This window comes from Camelina sativa, chromosome 7 (assembly GCF_000633955.1).
Source record: "Camelina sativa cultivar DH55 chromosome 7, Cs, whole genome shotgun sequence".
Lineage (NCBI taxonomy): Eukaryota > Viridiplantae > Streptophyta > Magnoliopsida > Brassicales > Brassicaceae > Camelina > Camelina sativa.
The window spans coordinates 28,751,745-28,770,803 of NC_025691.1; the positions used below are offsets into that span (position 1 = coordinate 28,751,745).

The 19,059-nt window shown below is 35.0% G+C and overlaps 4 protein-coding genes across 6 annotated transcripts in view; 2 read left to right on the plus strand and 2 right to left on the minus strand.

Annotated features, from left to right (window-relative positions):
* The window catches only part of LOC104705050, a 24,066-nt gene extending 18,265 nt beyond the window's left edge, over nucleotides 1-5,801 (plus strand). Inside the window, exons 25-36 of the mRNA XM_019227173.1 lie at nucleotides 8-90; nucleotides 201-305; nucleotides 1,422-1,650; nucleotides 1,871-2,236; nucleotides 2,791-2,892; nucleotides 3,494-3,637; nucleotides 3,729-3,817; nucleotides 4,269-4,351; nucleotides 4,429-4,544; nucleotides 4,800-4,885; nucleotides 5,090-5,300; nucleotides 5,438-5,801. Of these exons, the coding sequence (XP_019082718.1) occupies nucleotides 8-90; nucleotides 201-305; nucleotides 1,422-1,650; nucleotides 1,871-2,236; nucleotides 2,791-2,892; nucleotides 3,494-3,637; nucleotides 3,729-3,817; nucleotides 4,269-4,351; nucleotides 4,429-4,544; nucleotides 4,800-4,885; nucleotides 5,090-5,255 (1,569 nt within the window). The 3' untranslated portion in view covers nucleotides 5,256-5,300; nucleotides 5,438-5,801. The remainder of the gene's footprint in view (nucleotides 1-7; nucleotides 91-200; nucleotides 306-1,421; nucleotides 1,651-1,870; nucleotides 2,237-2,790; nucleotides 2,893-3,493; nucleotides 3,638-3,728; nucleotides 3,818-4,268; nucleotides 4,352-4,428; nucleotides 4,545-4,799; nucleotides 4,886-5,089; nucleotides 5,301-5,437) is intronic.
* Nucleotides 6,047-8,844, minus strand: LOC104703109 (biotin--protein ligase 1, chloroplastic). 2 transcript variants are annotated; one of them, XM_019227958.1, is made up of 10 exons: nucleotides 8,553-8,844; nucleotides 8,141-8,423; nucleotides 7,998-8,059; nucleotides 7,751-7,899; nucleotides 7,552-7,672; nucleotides 7,260-7,415; nucleotides 7,031-7,076; nucleotides 6,753-6,819; nucleotides 6,517-6,593; nucleotides 6,047-6,407 (listed from the first exon to the last, which is right to left on the minus strand). In XM_019227958.1, the coding sequence occupies exons 2-10, from the start codon at nucleotides 8,419-8,421 to the stop codon at nucleotides 6,368-6,370; spliced, it is 999 nt and encodes a 332-aa protein (XP_019083503.1). In that variant the 5' UTR covers nucleotides 8,422-8,423; nucleotides 8,553-8,844; the 3' UTR covers nucleotides 6,047-6,367. The 2 variants fall into 2 exon arrangements, with proteins under 2 accessions (XP_019083503.1, XP_010417354.1); XM_010419052.2 differs by having other exon boundaries at nucleotides 7,998-8,069.
* LOC104703110 (patatin-like protein 2) lies at nucleotides 9,424-11,447 on the minus strand. Its single transcript, XM_010419055.1, has 6 exons — nucleotides 11,208-11,447; nucleotides 10,753-11,121; nucleotides 10,493-10,654; nucleotides 10,016-10,318; nucleotides 9,746-9,918; nucleotides 9,424-9,647 (listed from the first exon to the last, which is right to left on the minus strand). Exons 1-6 carry the CDS (start codon nucleotides 11,343-11,345, stop codon nucleotides 9,569-9,571), a joined length of 1,224 nt encoding a protein of 407 aa, XP_010417357.1. The 5' UTR covers nucleotides 11,346-11,447; the 3' UTR covers nucleotides 9,424-9,568.
* Nucleotides 17,548-19,059, plus strand: part of LOC104703111 (aquaporin TIP4-1-like) — a 2,729-nt gene continuing 1,217 nt past the window's right edge. The window contains exons 1-3 of one of the 2 annotated variants that reach the window (XM_010419056.2): nucleotides 17,548-17,811; nucleotides 18,014-18,252; nucleotides 18,643-19,012. In XM_010419056.2, coding sequence (XP_010417358.1) covers nucleotides 17,685-17,811; nucleotides 18,014-18,252; nucleotides 18,643-19,012 — 736 coding nt within the window. In that variant the 5' untranslated portion in view covers nucleotides 17,548-17,684. Of the gene's footprint in view, nucleotides 17,812-18,013; nucleotides 18,253-18,642; nucleotides 19,054-19,059 lie in introns of those variants that run through there. The other variant, XM_019227959.1, reaches the window with a different exon arrangement.

Consider the following 19,059-nt stretch of genomic DNA (forward strand, 5'->3'; position numbering starts at 1 on the left):
ATTTCAGATTGATGTTTTCCCTGTGTGGAAAGCATGGGGTCTTGCTCTGTTACGGATGGAGCGCTATGCTCAAGCTCGAGTTAAATTCAAGTACGCTATAGTTTAAAAGCTGCAGCAAACACATGAACTGTAACCTTCTTTTTGCATATTTCATCCTCAGGTTGCGTGCTGTTATATAGTTTTTGTTTTGTGCTCTATAGGCAAGCCTTTCAATTGAAGGGGGAAGACATTCCTGATGTTATTCAGGAGATAATAAATACAATAGAAGGAGGTCCGCCTGTGGATGTGTCAACTGTCCGTTCCATGTAAGTGTCTCTGTTTAACTAAAACTGTTAGCCTAGTATGGGGGTAGTCGAGAGTTATTTCTTGGTAAAATGTCTTGGTAATCCAGTCACGGGACGGGAAAGTCATTGATCAATATAAACTTCAGTTGAACACATGATGAACTAAATGTGTCGTAAGTACAAAAAAGTGGCTTAATTAGCTAAGGTGTTAAGAATTATAAAATTTGTGAGAATGGAGAACACAGTCATGATTAATATGTAAGTCGAAGGGGAAAAAAGTAAAAGGCTTTGCTAATCCACCTCCTGAGCTTATTCTTGGGAATGTTGACACATATCAGGTACGACCATTTGGCGAAAAGCGCGCCAACAATTTTGGACGATTCTTTATCAGCAGACTCATACCTGAACNTATATGTGCAAGAAATGCAAGGTAAAGTTTTATAGCTTGATTCTCTACCCCATGGTAAGGCCACTTCATCACAATTCACAATAACTTCTGCTTGTGTGCTTGATTAATTTCAGATTGATGTTTTCCCTGTGTGGAAAGCATGGGGTCTTGCTCTGTTACGGATGGAGCGCTATGCTCAAGCTCGAGTTAAATTCAAGTACGCTATAGTTTAAAAGCTGCAGCAAACACACGAACTGTAAACTTCTTTTTGCATATTTCATCCTCAGGTTGCGTGCTGTTATATAGTTTTTGTTTTGTGCTCTATAGGCAAGCCTTTCAATTGAAGGGGGAAGACATTCCTGATGTTATTCAGGAGATAATAAATACAATAGAAGGAGGTCCGCCTGTGGATGTGTCAACTGTCCGTTCCATGTAAGTGTCTCTGTTTAACTAAAACTGTTAGCCTAGTATGGGGCGTAGTCGAGAGTTATTTCTTGTGAAAATGTCTTGGTAATCCAGTCACGGGACGAGAAAGTCATTGATCAATGTAAACTTCAGTTGAACACATGGTGAACTAAATGTGTCGTAAGTACATAAAAGTGGCTTAATTAGCTAAGGTGTAAAGAATTATAAAATTTCTGACAATGGAGAACACAGTCATGATTAATATGTAAGTCGAAGGGGAAAAAGTAAAAGGCTTTGCTAATCCACCTCCTGTTCTTATTCTTGGGAATGTTGACACATATCAGGTATGACCATTTGGCGAAAAGCGCGCCAACAATTTTGGACGATTCGTTATCAGCAGACTCATACCTGAATGTTCTACATATGCCATCAACTTTCCCTCGTTCAGAGAGGTCGAGAAGATCTCTGGAATCAGAAAAAAACAATTCTGTACCCGGTTCAGACTTTGAAGATGCGCCCCGAAGCAACTTGGATAGTACACGATATTCTGAGTGCACCAACTACTTGCAGGAAGTAAGGCAATAATATTCTTGGGCATTCTGGAATTTGCAAGTTTTCTCTCCTGGAATTGCTCACAATATAACTACCTTTCTTGAACATATCTTCCTGTGCAACCGATTTTTAGGAGTGGTTTCTGAGTTTATATGACATTAGCATTATTTGCAAACATATGAACTGGTTACATTTTACTTTTTATTTTGGTTCATTGAATTTGTTTCTTCTGATTCCGCAGCATGCTCGCCAAAACTTGCTTGGGTTTATGTTCCGCCATGGTCACTCTAAAGATGCATGCATGTTATTCTTTCCGCTAAGTGCTCTTCCGCCTCCTTTGCAAACTTCATCTGTGGGCGCAGTAAGCTCATCTTCATCACCTCAACGAACAGATCCATTGGCAACTGAATATGGGACCATTGAAAGTTTGTGCGAGTTTTGTGTCGGCTATGGAGCTATCTCATCCCTGGAGGAAGTAATTACAGAAAGACTTGAATCTGTAAAGCATCAAGATCAAGTCATAAATCAGTACATAGCTGGAGCTCTTACACGTATATGTGCTTTCTTTGAGATCAACCGGCATTTCAATTACCTATACAAGTTTTTGGTAAGAACATCTTTGATGTCATGGTTCTTTGGGTACAACTTATTGTTGGGTTGTTTCACGTAGAATTTTTCACTGTTTGTTATAATAAATAGTTACTACGATCTTGCATGCACATAGGTTCATCTGCACAGTTATATAGCAATGTAGACAGATAATCGCTGCAAATATAAGAGTACAAAACTGTGCATCTTATGATTCTTCAGCTAGTCTTATTATCTTGGATTTACACCTCTCCTCAATATGAACCATAAACCCTGATTCAAAGCTGAAATAAGTTTTTTTAGTGCGTCCTTATAAGTGCAGATCCTATAGTTTAATTTTATGACTAAGGCTGTGCATTTATGGTATTGGTATAAGTTTTTACTCTGATGCAACAAAAAACGTTTATGTGATCATTTGTTGTTGATCATGACCTATTAGTGCTCTTTTCTTTTCTGGAAAGACTGGCAAGTGGCTCATGAAACTCTATGCTACATCCTGGGAGCCTAACTTTTTTCAGGAATACTTGTGAAACGTAATGCTAATTGACTTGACTTTTCTTTTTAATTGTTCAGGTACTCAAGAAGGACTATGTCACCTCTGGGTATTGCTGTATTCAGCTTTTTATGAATTCTACAACTCAGGAGGATGCTGTTAGGCATCTTGAGCATGCAAAGGTATAGAGTCGGTAGCTCTTTGCTCACTACCCATTCCATCTCTGTGTCTACTCTGAATTGTATTTCCCGCAATGCCTTTACATGCAACACTCATCTTAAAACACGTATCAACTAAGTGAATCCAAAGTATGTGTCTTGCTGATTTGCAGGGTTTTTAAATGCATTTTTTGTGTGGAATGTAAAAATTTTAGCATTATAAAGTGGTCTAGAGTCGATTGAAACAATTAGGCATCACTTTGATGACTATGTGTTCGTGGCAGTAGGTGGCACACAAATTTGGACCAGGACGCTTTTTTCTCTCTCTCTCTCTTTTTTCTTTCTTTCTGTTTGCTAATTTTTATGCAATGATTTGACCAAGAGCACTTCTATAAGTTGCATGGGACATTGAGACAAATTTTTGTTGCTTACAGGACATCATCTATTCTTAGATACTTACTGGTTACTACTTGTATGAATTATATCTTGTCTTGGGGCCTAAACGAAGAACAGCCCTGCAATCATAAGGATACCAGTGTTGCATAAAACTATGATAAAGTCCATGTTGCTTGTTAATCTTTTTGTGTGTTTGGAATATCGGTCTCTAACTATCCTCTGGGTACAGGCACACTTTGAAGAAGCCTTGACAGTGCGTCATAGAGGTTCAGACTCGAAAAAACTTGTTACGAAGGGTATTCGAGGAAAAAGTGCCTCAGAGAAGCTGAGTGAAGAAACTCTTGTTAAGTTATCCTCACGGGTGAAAATGCAGGTAACTCTAGAACCCGTTTATGTCATCCTTTTGTTGAAGTAGGGATTTATAGATTTATGGCTTCACCTTTGTGGGTTTTTTATACCTATAGATTGATGTGGTGAAGTCCTTCAGTGACTCTGAAGGAGCACCATGGAAGCATTCCTTGTTTGGAAATCCAAATGATCCAGAGACATCCAGGTTTGTCCTCAAAAATTTCCTGCCATCATTTATTGATACAACTTAGTTCCCCCATTATCATTTAGCAAATTTCTTATACCCTTACATAAGTTTAAAGAATATATTGGTAAAGGAGAAAGACAGAGGGCTAGTAACAGTGCTGCAGTGACTTGTATTCCTTTCCACACTGCCTTCATAATTTCACCTCACTTTTCTTTGACACCCAAAGAGAAACTTACCTAGTATTTCTAATTCATTTCTAGCTTTCTCTTCACATACCCATAATGCCTATCAAATGACAGATAGGGATATTTTTTCCTTGACCAGATAATTCAACACCTGTTTTTTTCCCTATCCTTAAAGGTTGTGCTACTCCAAATGAAACTGAAAGACCAAGCAAAGTTATTTTTCTTTGGTAAAAGTTTGAGGGAAAAACCTTCAGCTGATGTCTTTCCTTGGCTTATACTTTCAGGCGAAGATGTGAAATAGTGGAGACTCTTGTTGAGAAAAATTTCGACTTGGCTTATCAAGTTATATATGAATTCAACCTCTCAGGTGCCTATTTGTTTTATGTTTGTATCTGGGTATTGTTGTTGTACGTTGTATCTGACTTTTCCGTTAATTCTAAGCAGCTGTGGATATATATGCTGGTGTTGCTGCGTCATTAGCCGAAAGGAAGAAAGGCAGTCAGTTGACGGAACTTTTCAAAAACATTAAGGGAACAATCCAAGAAGATGACTGGGATCAGGTACTGAACATTGCAGGTGTTCAAGACTATTAAAGTCCAATATAAAACTCTTTTCGGGAGTTTCACAAAAACTTATTTAATTATTGGCCAAAAGAATATGTTTTCAAGCTAAATTGTTCCTCATCAATCTGTTTAAAGCCGGTGGTAAATATGGGTGTCTGGATGTACCTTTCTATACTTTCATTCCGATTAGGCCATTCTTCTGATATAGGGAAAGCTTGTTCGTTAAGCCTTATATTCTTTGAAATGCTGCAGGTCCTGGGTGCTGCCATCAACGTATATGCCAACAAGCACAAAGAGCGCCCTGACCGTCTCATTGACATGTTAACAAGCAGCCATCGGTAATATATTTTCCTGTTATAATTGCTTAGATCTTTACACTATGTTCCACCCCATGAAAAAGAGTATCACTCCTTGAATTTTGGTTCCTTTATTCATAAATTCACTGTTACAGAGATGTGCTCATGTATGTAATAAATTGAATCGCATAGTACAAGTATGCGGGATCGTTAGGCTGATACATGTTTGATTGTAAACGAGTGCAGAAAGGTGCTGGCTTGTGTGGTATGTGGCCGCCTGAAAAGCGCATTCCAGATTGCGTCTAAAAGCGGAAGCGTGGCTGATGTTCAATATGTAGCTCATCAAGCCCTACATGCTAATTCGCATACTGTACTCGATATGTGCAAGCATTGGCTAGCTAAATACATGTAAAGCCCTGTAATCTCCATGACATCGAAGCCAACTTAAAAACTTGAGGTAATCATCTTTTTTTGTTGGGGCTGATTAGCGATTAGTCTTGCTTCATATTTTTGTTCTGCGCTAGTTTTTCTAGCAAAAAAAAAAATGAAAATGAAAAACAGACTGCCTGATGATGAGGTTTTTGCTTTAAGCAGATTGTTTAAAAGAAGAACCTGGTGGAAAATGGGTTAGGCTCTCATAGCTCTCACATGAAATCATTAACTGACGATACTCACGTATGAGATTATTATGGGTTTTGTGTGTTGACACAAAATGGTGAAAATGCAGATGTCTCTACTTGTAAAAAATTTCTGGGTTCATCAATGGTTGGCTTATTTACTATATTGAATGTATGAGGGTGATTTTTATGCGGCTTTTTTGCAGTTCGAAATTAATCCTGTGTTGTCAAAAAATTAATTAGAACAACTCAGTACGAAGATACAACAAAGAAAGAGTGTAATTGTTATATTATAAAGGTGTTGTTGGTAAGATTTGAGAAATTCTCAATCTAATTTTTTCTTTGGCATATCATAAGAATAAAAAGATGCATAGTCCTCTATATATTTTTCTATTCGATTGTATACTCTAACAAACAATTAGCTATTTTCTGTTAAATTTTAATGTCTTACAAACGAAATTTAACTTTTAACAGGTAGATGAACACAAGAGGTGAGAGCAAATAATGTTTAAACTATGTTGAACCTCTAAATCTCTTGTTCTTGTTGCCTCAAGAATCTCTTAGTGCCTAAATTTCTCCTCACAAATTCAAAAAAAAACTGACCATTGTGTAAAAATTGACAAAACAGAGTCTTTTCTGAAGAAACCAGTCTATACATAATCTGTCATTTTTTTACCCAAAAGTTGCATTGACTGTCTGAAATCCAGATCAGAGATGACCAAACTCTTGGGATTACAAAATAGAGAAAACAGAGTTTTTCTGAAGAAACAGGTCCCATAATCTGTATTCTGTCATTTTTTACCCAATAGTTGCATTGACTTGTCTGAAAGATAAACCAGTTCGACCATTGAACTAAAACACAACACATTTACTTCCACCAGAAGATGCAGCAAGAAAAACCTTTGGATCATATTTTTCTTCGAACCAGACCTTTGAAAAAGTCAAAACTGTAATTGAAAATATACAATCCACATTAGCTTTAACATGTAACGTGATGTTGTTATCCGTACAATCCACATTAGCTTTAACATGTACAATTGCATAAATAAATTTTACCTATTGCCATCAGGGTGAAGCTCATACATTTGATTGTCATCTCCAATAGCCAGCAAATATCCCGAAGACGTCAATCCCTGAAAATTTTAGAAAGTGATGCAAAGAGGATCGAAGCACCATATTACAATGACTGAATTCCCCAAATTTTGGCATTAAATTGTTATTGTAGCATTAGCATCCAGATGATGCGATCGGACTTGCGTTGTATATAACCAACGCAGAAAAGAGAATCCTACCTGGATAGTCACAACATTTTGAACAACTTGGTCCTGTACTTTTTCTTCAACAATTACTCTTTGCTCACTGCACATACACGGTAAAGTGTTTCAGCCAATTTAGCCTTTAAGCCTCAGTTGAAAAGCATTTCCAAATACATGCTAATTTACCAAGTTTATTAGCCTTTTAAGTCAGATACTGACAAAAATGAGATACGAATATAATCAAAGTCAGTTCAGATTCAGACAACAGAAACCCTTCAATGAAAAGAAGACATAAAAATGCAATCGAAAGTCACCTGTGTAACCATGTTCTGTAGTAAAGTTCCTCGAGAGATTTAAAACCTGTAAAATGGAGACTGATTATATGATAAATATTATTATTTCTCTGACGCCCATCTCATCTAAATAACTAATTTACAAATAACTTTATGGAGGATACTTCAAAAAGTGACAAAGATGCTCGTAAAGAAACAAGCAGCTAACTGACTCTTTAAGCAGACTCTGAGATCAGAGGTTTAACATTACCTTGGTCCATGAATAGATCAAAGAATTTTTCAAATTTAAGAAAAAAAGCTCCAAGGATTTCTTCTCTTTTAAGTAAGTTTGACGCAGGAGACATATCTTTTAGTACAGCATTTAAGCATGTGGTTGGTTGCTCGTTGTCCACATTCAATCCCACACCTGCGAGAAGGATCAGTCACTTTCTTTTAATCTACAAGTAGAGAACAAATCAAAGCAACAAGACTACGAGCTGCACGCTTCGACTCTGTTATAGTAGTAGTCAAAGTAAACTTCAAAAAAGAGTAATGCTTATTACCGACACTGACATGAAACTTCTTTGATCTATAAGTCGAGGTACACAAAATGCCTCCAACCTTAAGGCCATTCAAGTAGAGATCATTCGGCCACTTAATTTTAACATCAATGTACGACAAACCCTGTATATTAATGAACTTCAAATTAGCTAATAAAATCTGATGCAATGGATCAAGAACACAACATTTACGAGAACATACTTTCTTGTCACAGACATCTTTCACTGCTTCGGTTACAGCAAGAGATACCACATACTGTACCAAAGGCACGACACGACCATCTTCCATTTCCAGAGTAAAAGAATACATAAGACAACCCTTTGGAGATTCCCATACATTCTTTGTTCTGCCTGCATATTCATCAGTTACCACACACACAGTTTCAAGTTTTCATATCTAAATTCTACTTGCTTAGTAAAATACTATCTAATAATCCAAAAACTCTTACCTCGACCTTTAAGCTGGACATCAGTGACACAAACTGAACCAACTGGCAGCTCAGAGAAGTTACTGCAATAAACTAAAACGCAGATTTTAATACAGGGAAGGTAAATAACCTTACAAGGGAGGAAACTAAACAGAGCCACTTACTGAGAAACAACATCGTGAGTGGACGACAAACGCGGAGACCAAATAAGAAACCGCCCAAACTGATGAGTTAGAATGGAGTTCATAAAGAGTGAGAGATTGAAGGAATCACCATCATCATCTTTGACCAAATGCTTAGCCTCGGATTCTAAAAAGAGTGAAACTTTGGTATTGTCTGGGAGTTTAAGCGAGTTGTTGTTGTTCTTGAGACGCTTTGCTATCTCAGTTTCCACAGAGGACTTGCCACATAGAACCAAGCTACAAGAAGCATGATGACTCTCCATTGCTAAAATCAAACAAAAACCCAAGACAGTTTCTATAAAGCAATACTCTTTATTAATTAAAAAAAAAAGGCATCAAATAGTGTTAAATCTAAAGCATATGAATCAGTATCCATAAAATCAGGGGATCGGACCTGAGGCAGCGACGGAGAAAGATAGAGGACGCAGAAGAGTCTTAAGAGAAGTGAAACGCAAGAGGTACGACACCGTACAAATTGCAAGACTAAAACAATCCAAATAGATGAAAAATTAGATAAGGTTGTTGAACGAACTCCTTCCATTAACCAAATCAAGCATTGCGCTAACTCAAACTTTAAAAAAAAAAAACCAAGAGAGGGAGAAGCAACGGCGATTCTGGTTTCGTCGGGTAAAGCGAGGCCGGAGTTGCCGTCGTCGGGATTGTGATCTGTTTTGTCATCGGAGATATCGAAGAAAATGAATCGAGCAGACTGTTAGTTATGGGCCTTAATGATTTAGTCTTTAAGCCCAAAACAGTGGAATAAAAGGATGTTGGCCCAATTAAGGAAGAGCCTTTTCGACCAGCGACCAGCGACCGATAACCAGTTACAGTGACTAGTTTTGTTGGTCGTCTATTGATGTGAGTCGCTAAAACCAATCCCTGTTGTTCGTTTGACAGTTGCTATTTCTGATTTTTTTTCTTTTTTTTTTGTTATAATCTAAATTTTCATGTATTTTTATAATTATTTGGATGTACACTATCATTTCTAAACAACTAATTAACTATTTTTATGCTAAACAACCAAAGTTTTTCTAAATGATCATTGTTTTTTTTAAGTGTGAGAAAGAAACATATATAAATTTTTCATTACATAAGAATTTTATGTAGAGTAAAGTGACCTTAGTGCATTGGCCAATGGTAAGTATTTAATGCACAAGGTACTATTACATCCGGGATCGAATTCCCACCCCTTATAAATATAGAGATTTGCTAATGGGCCTGTTAGCTGTGGCTTTATAAAAAAAAAAAATCTTATGTAGAAGACGAAACAATATAATTAGCATTTCCCATTGACTTTATTCAATTGTACAAAATGGCTATAATGAGCCACAATCTTTTATTAATATAAAACCCAGACGTGCATTAGTGAAACAAACAAATCATGAACAATATAATAAAATAATGATCTCTTTACATCTTAATTGGAGCTTTTCCATGAGGTGATCGCACGTCTCGGATCTTCTTCTCTTTTGAAAGTATTCCTGCTAACCTTCAACAACCAAAGTTTTAATATTAGTTCATATTTTTTAATCACGTATATATATGAATGAATAAAGCTATCAGATAATACAAATTTATGTCACATACTTTATAAGAGCCATTCCATTAGTTGTTTGATAGGCATTTTCGTTAGAACCGGAGTCTAGGTTGACTCTAGAAACAGGTTTCTTGAGTAGTTCCTCTCCTGTCTTGGCAAGAATGTCAAGATTCTCGACCGTAGCGATATCCACAGAAGCAGCATCTCCATTTAATGTGTCATCCTATAAATATGTTTAAAACACATATCTTAAATGTTATATATGGTGAATATAAAGAAGAAAAAAAAATACGGGTTAGTGAGCTGATTTTCATACGTACCTGGATACGAATATAGTTGGGTTCAGAATGAAGAGCTCGGAAAACAGCAGATAGATGAAAATCAACCATGTCGGAGCTAGCTTGCGTGAAAGCATCAATGAGAGGTGTAGAGTTATCGTGTGTTAACCAACTCAATAACCCCCAGCCAGCTACTTCTTTTGCATTGAATTTCTCTTCGCATTTATGGCTTCCGGTTCCAAGCGAAAGAACAAGAAACCTTCCATAATCATTTGGTCTGATCGGGAAAAAATCACTGCTACCTCTTGTGATCTCATTTGTTACCTCCCCAATGGCCACCAAAGCCTATAGCATATAACAATTATATGATAAATATATATTATTCAAAACCTCTATAGAAAATTTTCAGTATTATTAAAAGAATATTTCAGTTATTTTTACTATATAAGTCCATAAATGTTATCATTCATCGTATAGAAACCTATTGTGACATAAATTCGTCGATCCCTAGAAATTTACCGGGTTGTTAGCTGCAACTCCGCCATCAATAAGATTGTATTCTTTAACGTTTCCGGTTGAATCTTCAGTTCTGAAGAAATGGGCAGGCAAGTAAGTAGGGGCTGCTGAAGTTGAGATAGCAATGTCAGCGAGGGTTGCATTCTTGAGAGGATTGTTTTTCACCTATAAGAAGAGTACGTAGTCAGGTATATTATACCAGAGTTTCTGTTAAGTTAATATACCATAATTTAATTTCACAACTACTAACAAGCTAAACAAACCTCGTAACTACTAAAGATAGTAGGTTGAAGATGCTTGATATCAAAAGTTGGAATGACAACGTTGGTAAGCGTTTGATTTAACTTTGTATCACCCAACTTAGCGTGGATAAGTTGATGAAGGTATTCACCGTCATATTTAGGACCAGTCAAGGATTTTACGAGGTTTTTAGCGGCCGAAAATGGGAAATGATCTTGAGGGAAGATCTTTGGACACTGCTCAAGATAGAATTCTTTTATCTCAGAGGCTGCAAACAAGGGCCGCCCTTCCTTGTTAGGAGCGGTGAGCATGGCTGTCACCAGACCACCAGTGCTTGTTCCTGCCACTACATCAAAGTAGTCTGCAAGCCTTGCGTCTTCCCCATCCAATTTCTATGCATCCATGTATAACTAATATAAGAATAATGATATATATATATATATACATATGTATAGTTAGGTAGCTAGCACAAATATACCTGAAGTTCGGACTCGAGAAAACCAAGGATTACTGCAGGGATAAGCCCTCTAATGCCACCACCGTCGATGCTGAGGATTGTCACTAAGTTTCCATAGGTCGGAGGTTGAAGAGGTGATTTCGGGCTATCCATTTGCATCTTACAGAAAAAGCAAAGCAATATATTGAATATTTGTCACTTTTTGTTGATAGATATCGATGTATTGTACTTGAGGAGATAAAACTTTGGTTTTGAGATGTTATGAGGGGTTAACAAACTCGACGCATTTATAGCACATAAGTGGCGGCTGTTACAAAGTTAGACTATGTCTTCATTCTTAATTACGATATTCACTCGTCAAATTACCCTTGCATTGCTTCGTCCCATTTGTTTTGAAGTACGATCTGATTGGTTTATTTCTTGCTTTGTATACAACATGCATGGACTTTTCTTGCATGGACATTTTTTCTTCTTCCGCCTAATTATGACCATGTCAACCAATTTTTATCAGTGAAAATTTTCAAATATTTATCAATACTAACTACAAAAAAAGTTTTTGTTCAAACGAAACTAATAACTTCCCAATTATCGGGTATCTTGACATGCATGTCACTTCTTCAAGGAAATCTAAGTTTTGTTTTTGTGAACTATTTTAGGTTCATGGGAGTTAACACGCCTGGGGCGTTCTTTCTAGTCACCCGGAGATGTTAATTAGAGAAAACATAATATCCCCTGATGTTATTATATATTATCTAAATATACTTCAACAGTTGACCAAAAAAAAAAAAAAACTTCAACAGTGAATCTTTTATTCAACAGTCAATTCGGTCATAGAAGTTAATTCAATTCAATTTATTATGTTGACAACAGCTGAGTCGCTGGAGTTTTGAAAAGATCAATGCCGTGACAAATAGAAAGTTACAAAATTTATCTTTTGTGGCAACATTAATTTATTTAGAGTTTTAGCCGCCAGTCAGTACTTATCCCATCATTCAACCTACCTTTCATTGACCAAAATAAGAAAATTAGTACATCGACTCTATGTTTTCCTTAGTTTACAGACAATAATAACTAGCATTCGCTGTAACGCAGATGAATGTTCTTCACTACCCCTAGAGGCTTGACGGAGTAAAGCTGTCTGGAGGGAATCATTTTGTTTGTTGATATACAGTGAATGTGATTCATCGCGAGTGAACACTTTACTTTTCTAGTAATATTACATTTCTTAGTATTATATAAAATTTAAATAGCGAGATACATAATATATTTTTATTTATAAACTTTATTCGTATTAAAATTTGATTTAGTCAATATTTGAGTAGTGTATTTTGTTAATAAAAATTTGTATGTATCATCGACAAAATTTGATTTAGTCATCTAATTTCAGACCCGCTATCTATGGTCGGTGAATAATAATTTTGCATATAGGTTGGAAATCATAAATATATTTATGTTTATGTAAGGTTTTGGTATTAAAAAACATTTGGTAAAACTTAAATGGTGTGTAGTATGTTCTGGTCGGTTGCAAAATTACATACAACTCTAATGAATCGTAATTTTTTATCAACCACATATTAACTAATTATTATTTGAATAGAGTTTACAAAAGTAATTTTAGAATCAAGCGATCTGGAAGAATGAGCTAGATAATCTGTTTTGTAATTTAAAAGCAGATTATGTAATAAGTAAATTATACGATATCATACAATTCTAAAAAAAATGATAAAATGATATATTGATATAATTATGTTTCTACAATTTAAAATAATACTGTAAAATTGTAATTACAAAAAAATAAAACTACTAATTTTAAAAGAAAATGACTACTTTTTCTTAAAACATTAAACTTCAGTATTAATAAAAGTATAAAATTAATTATTAATCTTAAAAGAAATATGATTGTATATAATATTCACCTCTAACAAAATAGTTAACTGCTTCTAAACCATGTTTACTTGTTTATAACCAATTTTGAGACGAAATGGTAATAAGTTTTTCTATACATATCTAAACATTTTGATTACATCTCGAATTCCTATAATCAGTCATATGCACTGTATTATGACACATTTTGGTCCGAGAGACACTAACAAAGCTTTTCAACGCTTCTAAACCTTGTTTTAACTAGTTTTTGAAGCGTTGCCGCTGAAGAAAGCAACGCTGAGCATTTGAAGTGTTTACTAATAGCCACTAAGTTACGTGACAAGCGTGGTTATATGCAGAAAAAGTTGATAACTAGGTTCAAGCATCATTCTACATCAAAAGAACATTTTGCAGGTGGAAGCCAATGAACGGGTACTACCTCCCAATTATTTTTGGGAACTATGGTGTACCGCTTTGTTAGAACTTTGGTGTATCACTTTGTTTACTATTATGATGTACACCAATTGTATATTCATCACTAATTTACAGCAACTCTTTGGACACTTTTCTGAAAAATATTATTTTTACAATTGGAGGTTGCTTACACGCTAGTGGTAATGAGGAAGTGGAAAACATAGATTTTGAGTGGGATGACGATGCTCTAGAATGTCCATGAGTTTACTCAGTCAGAATGGCCAGGTAGGGACACATCTATTCCTTGTGCTACTGTGAATGATGGTAGAATCACGAAAGAGGTGTCTGCTGCCAAATGTGGTGTTTTGAGCGAGGACAAAACACGAGAAAAAGTGACGTAATTATTCTCAGGGTCGATAACAAGTCTTGAAAGCCCAAAAACATAGCAAACCGACCGTAAGATAAAGATTAATCTACGGACCGAGAAAAGACGTGAATCCATTCATCAGGAAGGTAACAGTCAAAGCGTTACAAATAAAAAATAAAGCTACAATTGACATGTTGGTGTTCTTCTATTTCAGTAATGCTTCATGTGATCACACAGTATTGATAAGCATCTTGTACTTTAACTGTCCTTAGCAACGAGCATGGATCTGCATTGTCAATGTTTCCATCACCGCAGCATATATCCCATAAAATGATACAAAAATCATATATATGGCCTTGATTGGTGAACACAATTAAAGTTGTACCACTTACAGCTTTGATTTTTTACCAATCACAAAAGCGTTACTAAAAACTTTATTAAAAACTTTACTCTCAGCTTTTTGGTACAACTTTCATGTACAACTCTTTCTTATAGCTTTGCACTATTCCGTAACAGCTTACAGCTCCAGCTTACAGCTTTTCTGTACAGCTTTGGATATGTTACCAATCGGATCCTATATCTCCATAATCATTTTCTTTTGCCTTCATACTACCAATAAGATGGTAATTCGCTCCTTGAAGTTGGAACATGTTTGGTCCCTTTCCTTGATGTACAGTTCTATCTACTTTTCCTCCTAGAGAAGTCATTGCAAAAACCATTGCATAACCTCTACTATTGTTTTGGAAATGCCTGCTTATTCTATCTGTACCAGCAAGAAGTTTATTAATAATATCTGGAGATTTTTTGAAAAGGGGGAGTTTAACAGTTCCTTGTAGACAACAGAGAGAGAATATAGGATTATTGGTATTCCTCCTTTTGTTAAGCCTCTCATCGTACCACAACAATGCACCACAATACTGACACATATAGTATGAGTCTCCATGATCTAAGTATTCTGCAAACATGAACCATTTGATTTAATCGGATTATATTAAATAGCTCAATTTATTAGCATTATCAATAATCTCTCATATCACCTGTTTTGACATGGTTTTTTCGATTCATTCTTTCTTTAGTCGTAGGTGTTGTCTTTTCTGTAATTGAGACCTCCATTTCACACATCTCAAATTGTTCATCATCATGAGAGATGCACTCATTCGAGATACACATCGGTGTATACGTTACTAATCGGACCCTATATCTCCAAACCCAAATATATTCACATCGGTTATTTTCTTCTATTTATATCTAGAAAGTCTGGTTATATATATTTCTCTTATGCAGCTACTTGATTTTCTTCTATTTTACGTTTAATATTTTTATTCATATCCCCTACTGATTCTACGATGTATCTTGGATTGTTCAAGCCTATGATGATTCCTATGCATGCACTGGATTGTAAAATGAATTAAAATATAACGTACTTAAAATCTAATGGAAATGATTTACACGTATTCCAACCAGACAACCAATTGCACCTCATTTGGTTCTACATTATTCTGAGCACACAACATATGTCAGATTGTTACCCAATCTCCAAAATCATATGTCTAACAAAGCAATGAATCTCAGATCTCACTAAAAAACATAATACAAGTCAACTTCTAAACTCAAATCAATCATCATCATACAATAATTTCATCCCATGTGCACCCCCTTACCATTTTCTTTTCACTCTCTCTAACTCTCTCTGTAATGCATTGAAAGACGTAGCTGATAAAAGGCATGGGACCCGCACTTACGGTTCCTCTATCTCAAAAACACCATTCAACATTTTTCTTCTTTCCAAAAGTTACGTAGTTTTTCTGTGGACAGTTTATTTTTTTTTGTCTTTTAGCTATAAATGCAGGAGAAACATCAGTTAATTCACCCATAGGTTTTTTGAAGTTGTCCATCGGCAGATAAAAAAATTTGCCTACAAATTCAACACATTTATCCTCTATAACACATCAATTCTTCCCTTTTACAACTAACACAAAACAAATATTTCAAATTCCTCTCAACTTTATTTCCATTCATCTTCTCTCCATCAAAAGTATTTTTTTATAAATAAACATATTTTTTATTTTTTATTTTTATTTATTTATTGTAACATCTATTTTTTGTGCAGAATTTAAAGGACAATCAAAGCTTCTATTCTATCACATTTTGTTTCCACATTTTTTTGTTGAAAGGTGTGTATTTTTATTTCATAAATAAATATATTTATGCTATATAATAGGTTACTAGTTCTATTTATGTTATATATTAGTTACTGTAAACTGTCTTATTTTTCAACCAATTATGTAATGAGAATGCTGATCTTATATTTGTATATATGTATATATGTATATATATATATATATATATATGGTGGTGCTTAATATTTTTCTTTGTTTTTTTTGATAAAATATTTTCTTAGTTATTAGATATATATAATATGAATATATATTGTATAGGATTACATGTTTAGAAAAATTTATATACATAAATCTTTATTTACTCAGATTTAAAGATTGATAATTATTTTTATTATAGATTTAAAAATGTGCTATGAACTCAATAATTACTATTAGATAATCATTTAGAATATTTTAAATCTATTTTCTCAGAAACTTTTAAAGCTTATGAAATTTTTTTAGTACACACACACATATATATAAGTCTTTTATACTGAATATATATGCATATGTCTCACATAATTTTGTAGATTATTTATAAATCTCACTTAATTTGTAGATTATTTATAAGTCTCACTTAGTTTTGTAAAATATTGTTCTAAAAAAATTTGGAATCATTTATTTTAATCATAAGTAAAATTTACTATAAGATTTATTGTAAGTCACGATACATCAGTTCTCACGATGGCACAAGATAGTGATGCTGAATTTCCTTTGCCTCCTGCAGACAAATATTATGTCGTTGATTCTGGCTATCCAAATAAACAAGGTTTTTTGGCTCTTTATAGATCTTCACGGAATGGGGTTGTTAGGTATCATATGTCACAGTTCAACAATGGTCCTCCTAGAAACAAACAAGAACTATTTAATCGTTGTCATGCATCACTACGTTCTGTCATTGAGAGGACATTTGGAGTTTGGAATAAGAAATGGAGGATCCTTTGTGAGTTTCCTAGATATAACACTCATGTTCAAAAAAGAGTGGTGATGGCTACAATGAGACTACATAACTTTATCGGAATTACAAATTATTTTGATGAAGATTTGCTGAAGTAATGGAGCATACTGATATTAGCGACACAAATTTAGAGAATGATGAAGGTGACATGAAAACTACGGCTATAACTGATGGAGATCAAATGGCAAACATTAAAGAAAATATTGCAGATATGTTATGGGAAAATCAAAATAATATCCATTAAACTATTCTAATTTTTATTTTTGTTGCATTTGGATAATTTGTGTTTAATGTTTTCAAACTGTAAAATTGTTTAGAAAATATTCTATATTAAAAAAAAGTTATGTTTATTTTACAAGAATTTTATCATTTGTTTAAATAAATTTGCTGAATTGGATGTGTTTTTAAATAATTTACAGTTTAATATTTGATTTACACTGTTTGATCTGCTTTTACCATTCAAACATATAATTTGAACTGCATAATCAGCACAATCTGCACTTTTCCAGCATAATCTGCATGATATACACTTGTTCAGCATGATCTGCACGATTTGCAACTCTTGTACTGCTTTTACTATTTGGAGCCTAACTCTCTCTCTCTTTCTCTTTTTTATTTGTTAATGAAAAAATATCATTATAAGTAGCTCTTATATATTACGCACATCATCACCAAAAAGGCAAAAACCATCCAGCAATATTTCTTTGGTTTAAAACTTTTAAACTCATTCCAAAGCCATGAAGAAGATCGATTTAGGGAGCCATAACGAGGCGGTTGAGCCGGACTGTATTAAAGCTCTCATTGTTGAATTCATCACCACCTTTCTCTTTGTCTTCGCCGGCGTCGGATCCGCCATGACCACCGGTAAATTAACATCCATGCTCTTTTGTTACAGTTTGATATTGCCATGCTAANTTTTTTTTTTTTTTTTTTTTTTTTTTTTAAAAAAAAATATTTTGGTTTTCTACAGTTCTAATTAACAAACCAAAAGTCCCTTAAATTGGTTCTTGGAACCGTGATGCACTTTCAATATATTTACAACATTTTTATTGTATTCATCATTTAGACAGTTTAGTCGGAAACACATTGGTGGGACTTTTCGCGGTTGCGGTGGCTCATGCATTGGTTGTAGGAGTAATGATATCTGCGGGTCATATCTCCGGTGGCCACCTCAACCCTTCCGTTACCCTTGGCCTACTGTTGGGTGGCCATATCAGCGTCTTCCGTGCATTCCTCTATTGGATTGATCAGTTGTTGGCCTCCTCTGCAGCATGTTTCCTCCTCAGTTACCTCACCGGAGGAATGGTACGGTATCTAATTTAATGTACCAAACTTAATTTTTTTGTTAGTCAACAACTTTTAACGCTATTAAAAGTAAAGCAAAAAATTATGATCCCATAACAATTTTCAGAAGATTCTATTGTTTTCGTGATCTAGTCAACTTTCAATTGCTTACCTTTGTTTTATTTTTCCTTATATAATTTTTTTCTCATTCAATAATACACAAGTTCTAATATACATATATCTTTACAGATTTTTTTTATTGGCTCAGAATGCAATACATTCTATATATATCTTTATCTAATCAGATTTGTTAAAACTTTTGATTAATTATATACACTTCAAAAATGATTTATTCCGGCATGTTCGATTTATCATGTGGTTTGACATTATACGATAACGCTTTGTGTTTAGGCAACTCCGGTTCACACATTAGCAAGTGGAGTTAGTTACACTCAAGGGATCATATGGGAGATCGTCTTAACATTTTCACTTCTCTTCACTGTCTACGCAACTATGGTGGATCCCAAGAAGGGATCTCTTGATGGGTTGGGTCCACTTCTCACAGGCTTTGTCGTCGGAGCCAACATCCTTGCGGGCGGCGCCTTTTCTGGCGCTTCCATGAACCCCGCCCGGTCTTTTGGTCCCGCTTTGGTCTCTGGAAACTGGACTGACCATTGGGTATATTGGGTTGGACCATTGATTGGTGGTGGACTCGCCGGTTTCATCTACGAGAATGTCCTCATCGACCGTCCACATGTCCCAGTTGCTGACGACGAGCAACCATTGATGAATAATTAAAATGTGTTTGGATCTGTGCTATGCACGTCA